The sequence below is a fragment of the Octopus bimaculoides genome, chromosome 15, assembly GCF_046866305.1.
Source record: "Octopus bimaculoides isolate indiv1 chromosome 15, ASM4686630v1, whole genome shotgun sequence".
Taxonomy (NCBI): Eukaryota; Metazoa; Mollusca; class Cephalopoda; order Octopoda; family Octopodidae; genus Octopus; species Octopus bimaculoides.
In genome coordinates, this window is record NC_142942.1 from 50,986,280 (window position 1) to 50,998,217 (window position 11,938).

General features: G+C 35.7%; 1 protein-coding gene across 1 annotated transcript; it reads right to left on the minus strand.

Moving 5' to 3' along the window:
* Positions 1–144: 144 nt before the first annotated feature.
* On the minus strand, positions 145–9,637 carry LOC106870777 (dynein axonemal assembly factor 4). The gene is made up of 11 exons (XM_089363943.1): positions 9,462–9,637; positions 7,826–7,976; positions 6,825–6,958; positions 6,183–6,293; positions 5,094–5,181; positions 4,839–4,957; positions 4,193–4,293; positions 2,989–3,069; positions 2,287–2,359; positions 964–1,069; positions 145–345 (listed from the first exon to the last, which is right to left on the minus strand). Exons 1-11 carry the CDS (start codon positions 9,582–9,584, stop codon positions 251–253), a joined length of 1,182 nt encoding a protein of 393 aa, XP_089220069.1. The 5' UTR covers positions 9,585–9,637; the 3' UTR covers positions 145–250.
* Positions 9,638–11,938: the final 2,301 nt, after the last annotated feature.

Genomic DNA, 11,938 nt, shown 5'->3' on the forward strand with positions numbered 1-11,938 from the left:
TGACCATTTTCAAAATTTATTAAAATATATAAGAAATGTATTTTGTTAGAAATGAAGTGATAGAAGACTAAATGATGTTGCTAAAATCTGAGACGATATAGAATACATATATAAAACTAAGCTGAAAGGTAAATAACACAAAACTTTCTCACAATGTTGATAAACTAATTTTTATTGCAAATTTATTTAAAGTGTAAAACAAGTTCACAAGAATTTACAATAAAACAGGAAATGGACTGAGTTCTCCATTTCAACTCTGAATCACTCTCCGTATCTCTTCAGCGTCTTTGATAAGTTGTTCGTTGTTGGGATCTAATTTCAGGGCAGCTTCATAGTCCTGTAAACCTGAAATTTAAATACAGAAACAATAATTAGTCAGGTAAACAAAGCAAATAACCAAGTATTAATTAGCAAACAGTAGCAGTTGATGGCAACTGATTGCACCAAATGATCTGAATAAGCCAATGAGAATAAGCCTTACATATCAGCATAAATTATTGAGAGCCTATGAAAGCCTTGAAACCTAGCAGCTGATTGGTCAGAGATACTTTTCTCATTCTTGTGGAACTCAGGTAATGTGATTATGAATGAAACTATTAACACAAATAGATATAAACTTCTTTCATTTTATGTTTGTGTATATGTGTGTGTATGCATGTGTGCAAGGTGGTTGATGTTAGAAAAGGCGTCTAATTGAGGAAACCATGCCTAAGCTAACATTGGAGTGCAATGTAGCCCTGCGGCTTGCTGGATTCTGTAAAACCAGTCAACCTGTGCCACCATGGAAAATTGAGGTTAAATAATAACAATGATGACAATGACAATGATGATGATGATGACAACAATGATGATGATGATGCTGTTGCCTCTGCTGCTGCTGCTGATGATGATGATATAAAATGATATCACAGATACGTTTTTCTAAAACATTTAGAATAAAATTAATAATGAGCAGTAATTTACCTTCCACAAAAAGCTCCAGTTTACAGAATGCCGTTCCTCTTCTCACAAAAGCTTTACACCTGCTGCTGGCATTCTGAGGTACAGGAGGCATGAGCAGATCCAAAGCCTGTTCAATGAATATGAAATAACAATGAATCTAGATTAAGCCTTCATCAGATTAGAAATAAAGATTCCAGATTTGAATCTATGTTGAGATCCAACAAAAAATGTAGTTGTTTTTTGCTGAACCATCAAGTTACAGGAACATAAACCAACCAACACCAGTTGTCAAGCATTGGTGGGAAGCAAACTCAAACCCAAACACACGAGATGGGCTTCTTACAGTTTCTGTCTAATAAATCCACTCACAAAGCTTTGTTCAGCCTGAGGCTATAGTAGAAGACACTTGCCCAAGGTGCCACACAGAGGGATTGAACTCAGAACCAAGTGATTGGAAAGCAAACTTCTTATCACAAAGCCACCCCTGCACCTATGTAGATGTAAAACTTGATGAATTTAGTAGACTGAAGAACTAGAATCTCATTAACATAGATTCATTGATTCATCCCAAGTATTTAGACATTTCATCATCTTCATCATAATCATCATTTAATGCCTATTTTCCATGCTGGCATGGGTTGGACGTTTTGATAGGAGCAAACAAGGATGGGAGCTGCACCAGGTTCATTGTCTGTTTTGACATGGTTTCTATAGCTGGATACCTCTTTCTAATGCCAACCACTTTACAGGGTGTACTGGCACCAGCACCAGTGCTTTTCATGTGACACCAGCACCAAAAATAATCAAAACCACAAAATATTACACAGAAATATTGTATGATAAATATATTTCATACGTAATTATTACTAGAGCACCAATACAGCATTGATATATTGATATATATCATCACAAGTTTGAGGGAGTATATATTGGTATATATCATCTCTAGCAAGTGATAGATATGTGTTTCTGTGGTATGACGTCAGCAACTGGGGAGCTGACCACTGACCGGAATGGCGAGCTGATCGGAAGAGGAAGAAGGACAGAGGGAGCCTCGATCGGGATTTTGCCCCTTTTTCGAACGGGGTTGTTGTGACGAGGACATGCCAAGCGATCGTCTAGGTGTTGGGAGAAGCAGCTGCTATTTCTAGCGTTCTTGGGGTTGGGCCAGCCGCGAGGATCGGATACTGCAGGACAGACTCGTGCAAAGGAAGGCAAACGAGGTAAGCCGATTACTTCTACTCGCACGCATACACCACAGTTTCATATCTCATCAATGGAACTATTGCTTTTTTCTGTCTCAAATTGGTGTTTATAATGTTCAAAAAACAAAGAACACATTACCTTTGAACTGTCTTCAATACATTTCATATAATTCTTTACTTTAAGGTGGCAAGCAGCTCGGTTAGAATATAAACTGAACATGAAGAAAATATTAAGGAAAAACACAATAAACTTAAGATAATTATATTGATATAAAACATCTGAGAACTCACTACTGAGAGATGAAGGCTCTGCAAATTACACACAGGCAACCCATTCAAGGGAGCAGAAACTTGATGTATACAAGACTCTTTAGCCATGTTGTAGGTGATCTCTCTGGTATTGGTAGCACTCTAAACACCCTCAATATCTTTTTTACTGCCAAATCCAAACACTTCCAATGACTGGAAACTGTTCAAGAAGTACGTTCACCACAAATCTCACCAACCATATAAAATCTGTGGAAATCATGAATGTATCCTGCTTCCTCCTGGCCAAACCAACATAAATTAATAAAAATATACCATAGTGAAAACTGCATCACAAAATGTAACTTTCCTCATCAGAGCCAGAAGAATTTGTCATATCCTGGCAATTACCAACCCTTTACAAAGCTCAGGGAAGACCCATAATTGCGTACTGCTCCCACATCTGGAATGGTGCGACTGCTACACTTACCAAGTGCTAGACTGCACTCAAAGAAAGACCATTCAGCTGGTTGACATAAAGTTGCTTGCCAACACACTCCCACTTCTGGCCTAGATGGTATGTTTTAAAAGATACGCTGGCATTTTATAATCAAGTTGAATAGCATGAGTATATATATTAATGGCTGCCAAATAGTTCCCATCTTGGAAGAATTTACTGAAAAAAAACAAAAAGACAAAAAAATTATTATTTTCAGGCAATTTCAACTATGGATGTTAAATATACTGTCTTAACATAATGACTGAATTGCTTAGATCCTAGTCTCTGTTAGTCTTTCTTTCACATCAATAATGCTTGATAAAAATATTAAATCAATGCCAAAGCAAGACTGTTATTTTATTGACACCAAAAACCCTGAATGCTTTTTGTTTTTGTTCTTTTTTTTTTTAGGAGTGGAAGCCGTACAATAAAGCAGTGGCTGCCAACCGTTTCACAGTGGTTCCCAACATCTTTTATTTAAATGAGTTTTCACACAGACCCCCTTTTAATATGCTTATCCTTAGCTGTGTGTGTTGAAATCGAAATCGAAATTGAACCAAATTTTATGACTGGCACCCATGGACACTAAACTCAGCTTGCGAAGACCTGTTGGGGCAAGTGAGATCGAAACTGAACCAAATTTGATGACTGGCACCTGTGCCAGTGGAGCGCAAACAACACCATCCAAGCGGGATCACAAGAAAGGATGTGTCGGTGTAAATTACTTGCTTGTGCAAGTTTGTCTGCATGTGTTTTGTATGCGCACACACGTGTGTGTGTGTGTATGTTAGTATAAGGATGTGTGTGTGTGTGTATTAGGATATGCATGTGTAAGCATATATCATCTGATTGTGCATATTTGCTTGAATATGTTTCTATGTGTGTGTTTAGGATGGTAATAATAGTTTTTACCTTTGGCACTCTATCATAATCATCTATTTGTGTGAAAGGGGTACAATTAATTATATCAATCACCAAGTACTTGATGGGCACTATATTATCAACAACAAAAGAACAAAGTTGTCTTTGGCAGGATTTGAACTCAAAATAGAAAAGGGATTCCACTAAATACCACAAGGTATTTTGTCCACTTTTTTTCCTCTGCCTTCTGTTAGAATAATAGTAACAATAACACAGAGAGCTGTTGCCCGACATCTTCAATACATGACGTTTGTTAATCTCAGTCCCTACCAAGGCAGATGATCGGGCAGGATACCACAAGGTATTGTATCTGATGCTCTACTGATTCTATGATCCACCAGTTATGTACAGGAAATGCAATGAACTGAAGGATACTTACTTTCCTTTATCTCTCAAAAAGAGGGGGTTTTTCTCTTCCTCAGTGAGATCCTTTGTCATAAATTCCTTTATCCGAGTGGCTTCAGCCTGTTTCCTTAACCACTTTGGTCAGTAGAATTCAGAATGAAAAGTAGAAGGAAAATAAATGAATAATTAATTAATTAAAAGTAACAAAAAAGAAGAAAAAGCAATAAGTTTATATAAGTAAAACAACTAAGAACTTTGATTAGAAAAACCATGTGAAATATTATTTTCATTAAAAGTAAACAATTATTAATTAACTGGTTATGGTGGTGGTGGTGGTGGTGGTGGTGGTGGTGGTGGTAGTAGTAGTAGTAGTAGCAGTAGTCTTTTCAAATCATTTCCCTTTTTAACACAAATTTGCACTTACTTTGTTTCTAAAGTCCCCTAAACTACTGAGAAAATCCAATTGGTAATTTATGTTCTGCAGTCGAAGATAAGGGATTCCACACTATGTCCCTATTTCACTTTGGTGCCTTTGGTTAGACCAAACCCAATGTGAAGTGAACTATGACATTTATACCTGTTTCATGGTGATACTGGGGGTTTCAATAAATGATACATGTCTCTTAATTTTCTACGATAATTTCTTATTAGTAATTAATAATTAAATAAGCCTTCATTACCTCTTCTTCTTGAGGTGTCTGCGATTCTCTGACAGGTGTAGGAAAAACTCTTGGAGTAAAGTTTACTTCAATTTTCCCACTTTCTCTTGTTGGAATATCAGAAAATACATCACTTTTCACTGAAGTAAAAAAAAAAAATTAAAACAAGTTCAATACATATTTTTAATCAAATTCAAATTCCAAATACTAATAGCATATAGAATTTACAACGGAATATTATCATTTACTCTTTTACTTATATTAAAAGAAAATTACTCTTTGCTTTTTCGGGTAATTTCTTTCTGTTAATAGTTTTGGTATTTTTATTCAAGGCTTTTTTTTCTTTGATTAATTTTGCCTTTTCCTGAAAAGAAAAAGATAAATTATAAATATATATTTTTACTGAATAAAAACAACACAAACTAAGGAGGGAGGGAAACCGAGAGAGAGAGAGAAAGGTGGGAGAGAGAGAGTTGGGAGAGAGAGAGGTGGGAGAGAGAGAGGTGGGAGAGGATGAGAATAATATAAAGTGAAGTCTTAAATATTCTGATTGTGGATTTGATGCAATATTTATGAATTAATCATGAGGAACTCAGGTAGCTGATATCTCTTACTGGTACATATATATATATATATATATATATATATATATATATATATACATTGCCAGTATTGCCAGTACTGCCTGTAGGGTTTTCGAGCGAAATCGTTGCCAGTGCCCCTGGACTGGCTCTTGTGCGGGTGGCACATAAAAGACACCATTTCGAGCATGGCCGTTTTCGTGCGGGTGACACGTAAAAGCACCCACTACACTCTCTGAGTGGTTGGCGTTAGGAAGGGCATCCAGTTGTAGAAATTCTGCCAAATTAGATTGGAGCCTGGTGTAGCCATCCGGTTGCACCAGTCCTCAGTCAAATCGTCCAACCCATGCTAGCATGGAACGTGGACGTTAAACGATGATGATGATGATGATGATGATGATATATATATATATATATATATATATATATATATTCCTATTTTGATACTGAAGGGCCCAAAAAACCGGCCTTCTTACATCATAGAAGTTTGGGAGGTAGACATTATTGTCAGAAATATAGCACAATCCCAAAACTTACTCTTTGATGATGTGTCAGAGCTAATAATAAATAAATTTATTTATGCCATACAAGCGTGGAAAATAGAGACAAACAAGTCCACTTGTCTGAAAGTCATGCAATGAGTGCCACTTGCAATGAGTGCCACTTGCAATGAGTACCACTTGTCAATCTATCAGACATATTCATTTCACCATCTCGCAAAAATAATGGTGGTGCTCCAGCATGGCCACAGCCTTAGGGCTAAAATGTATAAAAGAATAAGAACCTGTTCAGCTAATAATTTTTGTTTGGCTTTCCATTCCTCGATTTCTTCAGTTGCTTTCTGTTTTTCATGTTCTTTGATGTTGTGAATCCGTTCTCTCATGTCGTCTTCAATCTGAATAGCATGATAAAAAAAAAAATGATATATTCATTTAATATGTTATAATACATTAATAAATATAGATAGGGGGGGAATGGGGGTGATTTTTTTAATATTTAACCTTTTAGCATTTAAACCAGCCATAACTGGCCTAAATATTCTACCTGTTTAACGTTCAAACAGTCACATCGTCAAAATCTCAAAGCTATGAGATGATACATGATTACTTCAAAATAATGTGAATAATAAGCAATTCATTTGACTGAGTAATCTGGCTGCTCATGTGTTTAACCCTTTAGCATTTAAACCGGCCCTCTCCGGCCCAAATATTCTACCTGTTTTTTGTTCAAACTGACCATATTCAGCCTCAGACATTTACCATACAATGTCATTCTGAACGTAAACAATCACATCATTGAAACCTCAAAGCTATGAGATAATTACATTATTAATTCAGAACAATGTGAATAAATAAGCGTTACATTTCACAGAGAAATCTGAATGCTTTAAAGAGTTAAATGAATTTCTCAAAAACTTACTACTAACTTTCATCATCTTTTTCAAAGCATATTTCTCATTTAGTCTTTTTGTCTCGGCTCGTCTATTTTTTGCCTCTTCTGCTTCTTTCTGTGATTCCTCTATTGCTTTGTCCCGCACGAGTTTCATCGCAGCCTTGTCACCTGCCAACATATCAACGAGAAAATACCCAAAGCATAAATACAATATTGACATTGCCGCCACTTTTCTCATCATTAACATGTTACATTTATCATTACAGTTGTTTCATATTGGCCTTGACTGAGACATATTAACACATCCACATCAATTTTGCAATTTGTTACAATATTTATTATTGAAATACTCTGCCTTTGTATTCAATTAATTTTCAAATTAATGAATAATATAGTAAAACAAACTTTGACATTTTTAAGCTGGTGTTTGGGACATAAATCAACAGGAAATTTCAAAGGAAGATTTTCATTTGGATCGCTTTAAAACAAGAAGTCTTTATGATAAAACCAATGGCAGATTCAGGTAGGCTAATAACGAAAGAGCTCATGTGCCTCCTTCCATGATAAGTTTCCATAAGACAATGTTCTCATCACCATGTATGATTATGTTTTACTTGGAAATAAAATCAGAAGATTCTGTCTAAGGATAAGAAATGGAAACTAATAACCCTTTCTACTATAAGCACAGTGGAGGCGCAGTTGCCCAGTGGTTAGGGCAGCGGACTCGCGGTCATAGGATCGTAGTTTCGATTCCCAGACCAGGCGTTGTGAGTGTTTATTGAGCGAAAACACATAAAGCTCCATGAAGCACCGGCAGGGAATGGTGGCGAACCCTGCTGTACTCTTTCACCACAACTTTCTCTCACTCTTTCTTCCTATTTCTGTTGTACCTGTATTTCAAAGGGTCAGCCTTGTCACACTGTGTCACGCTGAATATCCCCGAGAACTACGTTAAGGGTACACGTGTCTATGGAGTGCTCAGCCACTTGCATAGATTAACAAATTATATTTGAAAATAATTCAAAAATTCATTACCCACTATATCAGACTGCAATTTAGTCCAGAGACCAGGTGTTAACTTTAACAGCAAAAAGACCACTTCTCCATTTTTTAGCTGTACAGAACTTGCAGCATTGTCGACTTTTTCACGAAGAAAACATTCAAAGAGAAAAGGTCGGTAGTTCACCTGTAGAGCAAGAGGAAAATATTAAAATGAAATTCAAACTTTATTTTACAAAAGCAAAATAACTGGGTTGTAACCAAGATAGGACATCACCTTCTAAAGTACAGTTAAATTATATTGACCTCTAGTATTTATTTTATTGAACTTCAAAGAGCAAAATGGAAAAGGGATTTGGGTGTGAATTAAACTCAGGATGTAACCCAATACCACAAGGTATATTGTCTGATACTCAGTTATTGTTTTCTTTGTCATCATCGTCTTCATTATTGTCGTCATCACTGTTGTTGGTATTGTTGTCATCATCAACTTCATCATCATCATTATCAAAACCATCCTCATCATCATTTTAATGTTTATATTTCTCTGCTTGCAAAGATCAGTCAGAATTAGTTGAGGCAGACCTTTTATTCCAAATACATTTCCTGTCAATCTACTTAAAGTATGATAAATAATAATTTATGGGATTTCCATAAAAGGGAAAATCTTCTGAGAGTGAGTGAGAGAGAGAGAGAGAGAGAGAGTTGAAAGCTGATTATGGAATATATGATATGGACTTTATATAAATATCCTATAGAACTCAATTAAGAAACTGTCCTGAAAATAAATAAGGCATCTTTTTGTTCATCCTTCATTATTGAAAATGACCACAACTCCACTTCTTAAAGAGTAACAACAATGAACGATGTAGCCATGGAGGTAGGTGACTGAAGATTCATAACTGCTCCTGCCTATGTGGCAGTATTTTAAGGACATAGATACACATGATAGGGCCACAGCCACAATAAAAGGGTTGCTGCCTGTTTGTGATTTGAGTTCTGACTTGTTCTGAACTCGGATTATTTTGATACAGGGCTGGTCAAATGAAGAGCTTCCTACTCTACCTGACTCTCTGGGTAAGTGGCAAGGGAAATCAAAACAACTGGAGATATATCAACGGTAGAATCCAGGAGAATTTACAGGGAAATCAATGTTTCACTGAGCCCTTGGGGGTGAAGGTGGGGGGAGTTTCAGATAATTCACACGAGTCGACACTGTTTCCTCAAAATGGTTACTTTTACTTTTAAATGAAATATTCTATAAATATTTTTCAGATGGTATGGATTACGATTATATCGGAATTTAATGTAAAAAAAAAAGAAACAAAAAAGTTGTCGGGTGCGCACACATACATACTGATACACATCATGTGTGTGTGTGTGTGTGTGTGTGTGTGTGTGTGTGTGTGTGTGTGTGTGTGTGTGTGTGTGTGTGTGTGTGTGTGTGTGTGTGTCAAGTGAATAAAATGCTAGTTTATACATATATATATAAAAAAAACTATTTACAAATGCTTAGTATACGTGATTAACATTCGTGTGTATAATGTGTTCTTACAGCATTCGGGTGGGCTTTTTATTTAGTCTTTTGTTAACATTGTATCAATGCACACCAAAGTTTATATACACATCCAACTGTTTTCTAAACAACGTAGAAAAAGAAGTTTAATTTCACCTTTAGATATTCACGAGACGTTAATACACCAGCTTTACTGCTGTGTATTCCTTTTAGAGCAACTTTGATGAGAATATTGGTTTCGGTCTCTTCCCATTCATAATCTTTTACTAATACCGGCATGTTTCCGACTAATATAGTTTACTTCTGTTGCTTTGGTAACCGCAAAGTGTTCGTATGACATTTCGCTGTACAGAGTTATTGTTCCTTAGTCACATCGCTGCTGATGGATTTTCACTTTGTTATTTTCCCTTCGTTAAATCTCAGGTCACTTTTCATCAAACAGACATATAATCAAACGATTTCTGACCGTGACTATCTCACGAGTATTATTTAACTATCTAACATGTTCTTTCTTTATTTAAGGCGGTAGAGGGATTAAAGAGCTGTTATTTCTAGCAGGTCGAACCCGGTGGCTCCTTATAGTTTGTTGTGTAGTTGTGTGTGTATGTGAGTGTGTGTGCGCATTCATAGATGTAAGTGTGACTGTGTGATAAGAAGTTTACTTCCCAACTACATGATTCTGGGTTCAGTCTCATTGTGTGGAACCTTGGGCAAGTGTCTTCTAAAACCTTGTGAATGGATTTGATAGGCAAGAACTGAAAGAAACTCATCTTGTGTGTGTGTGTGTGTGTCTGTAAAAGGGCAAGACAAATGAAAAAATACTAAATACTGTTGTGTCGCTAAATTTTTATTGAGAACATATATTTTTTTCGTGGTTAAATGATTCGGCATCTATTTCTAGCATATAGGAGTTCCACTTTTGCTGGTCATTCCTCTTATTTTTGTATGTAATATAATTTTAATCTTCGGATTTTTTTAATATGCTAGACCACTGGTTCTAATTGACTAATATCAATTACTACCCTCATAAATAAATTATATATATATATATATATATATATATATATATATATATTAGTAAGTGGGGCAAAATGAGTAATTTCTGATTTTTGGTTATTTTTTCCCTATCCGTTTGATATTATTACATTACAAGTATTGCATTACCATTTTGTGTTGCTACATTACACTTAAGAGAAAAAATTGGTCAGTATAGTTGTTGAAGTTGAGAGAGTCTGAAACAGGTGGCAGGTCCTCTTTTTCAAGAAATTTTTCTTAAGTTTCAACCCAATTGTAATTGAGGTTACTAATAAAATATTTGGATAATTTTTGGTGTTTAACAATCAATATTCTTTTCTCTGTTGGGTTCCAAGTCAATTTTTTTCCCCCCACACTAATGTCTAATTTAATAATTTTCAATTTTCAAAAAGAAATGTTGTCTAAACTGGGGCAAAATAAGTAATGGCTAATTTCAATAATTTCTTCTCTCTAACTGAATGGTGTGTAAATATATCATGAAGAGAGACACTCCAGCAGATCAATGAAGAAACTATAGAGAATATTTTATGATGAAAGTTTTGATTTAATTGAAGATTGGTATTCAAGCAGTGTCTCACATATCCTAGTGCCCCAATAATTACCGGTATTAACCTGAACTTGTAACCTGGATAGAGTAGCTGTAGATTCCTCAATAGTTCAGTGTAGGTATCAGGTGGAGGGGATCCAGGATTTCTTTTTGGGTGTTGCCGAAAAGCTTCGAAAAAAATACTATATGAAGTGGGAATCGCAATTCGTAACAAACGGACCCATTTTTATGTATTCTAACTTAGTTGTAGCAGATTATATCCATATGAAACAGAAATGTTGTGTAACTTCAGGAAATAAACCTTGGTCCCTGTTCTTTTGGTGTCAGCTCACCTATAAAGGATGTTGCCCGGGTAACTAGAGCAATACCCTTGCATCTGCCACTGGGTATTTTCTTTTTTGTTGATATTTAGCTTTATGTTAACACCCTCTGAGCAGCTAATTTCCACAACTGTACACAGTTTCTCTTTTCTTGTGTATGTATTTATCTACGTATTTATATCTTCTCTTTCCCTTTTTAATCTAGAGTAAATTTTGACTGGTCACCTACTCGATAGCAAGGTTGTAAAGAAAAGTATTTCGTTTTAACAGTTATACTTTAAATTTTAAGAGGGTTTGTGTATGTATATATGCACGTATATGCGTTTGTGTATGTAAATTGCCTTGTAGTATTAAGGTCTATATTTCTTCTGGCTTTTTACGTTCTGGGTTCAATCTCTACTGAGATCGGCATTGCCTTTCATCTTTTCGAGGTTGCTAAAATAAGTACAAGTTGATGTAATCGATATACCGACCCCCTTAAAATTGCTGACTTCGTGCAAAAATTTGGAACCATAATCAAGGTCTGTAGAAGGGAGATAACTCGGGCAAAACTAGCCATTTGATAAATTAAGCCCCACGTTTGAGTCGATATATAATTGACTAAAAATTTTGAAGGTAGTGCTCCAGCATGGCTAGGGCCCAATGGCTGAACTACTAAAAGAATCAGCATTGAAAATGGGTGATTTTTATAATAAAATCGTCAACTTTTTTTTTTATTAAGAATTCTGAAA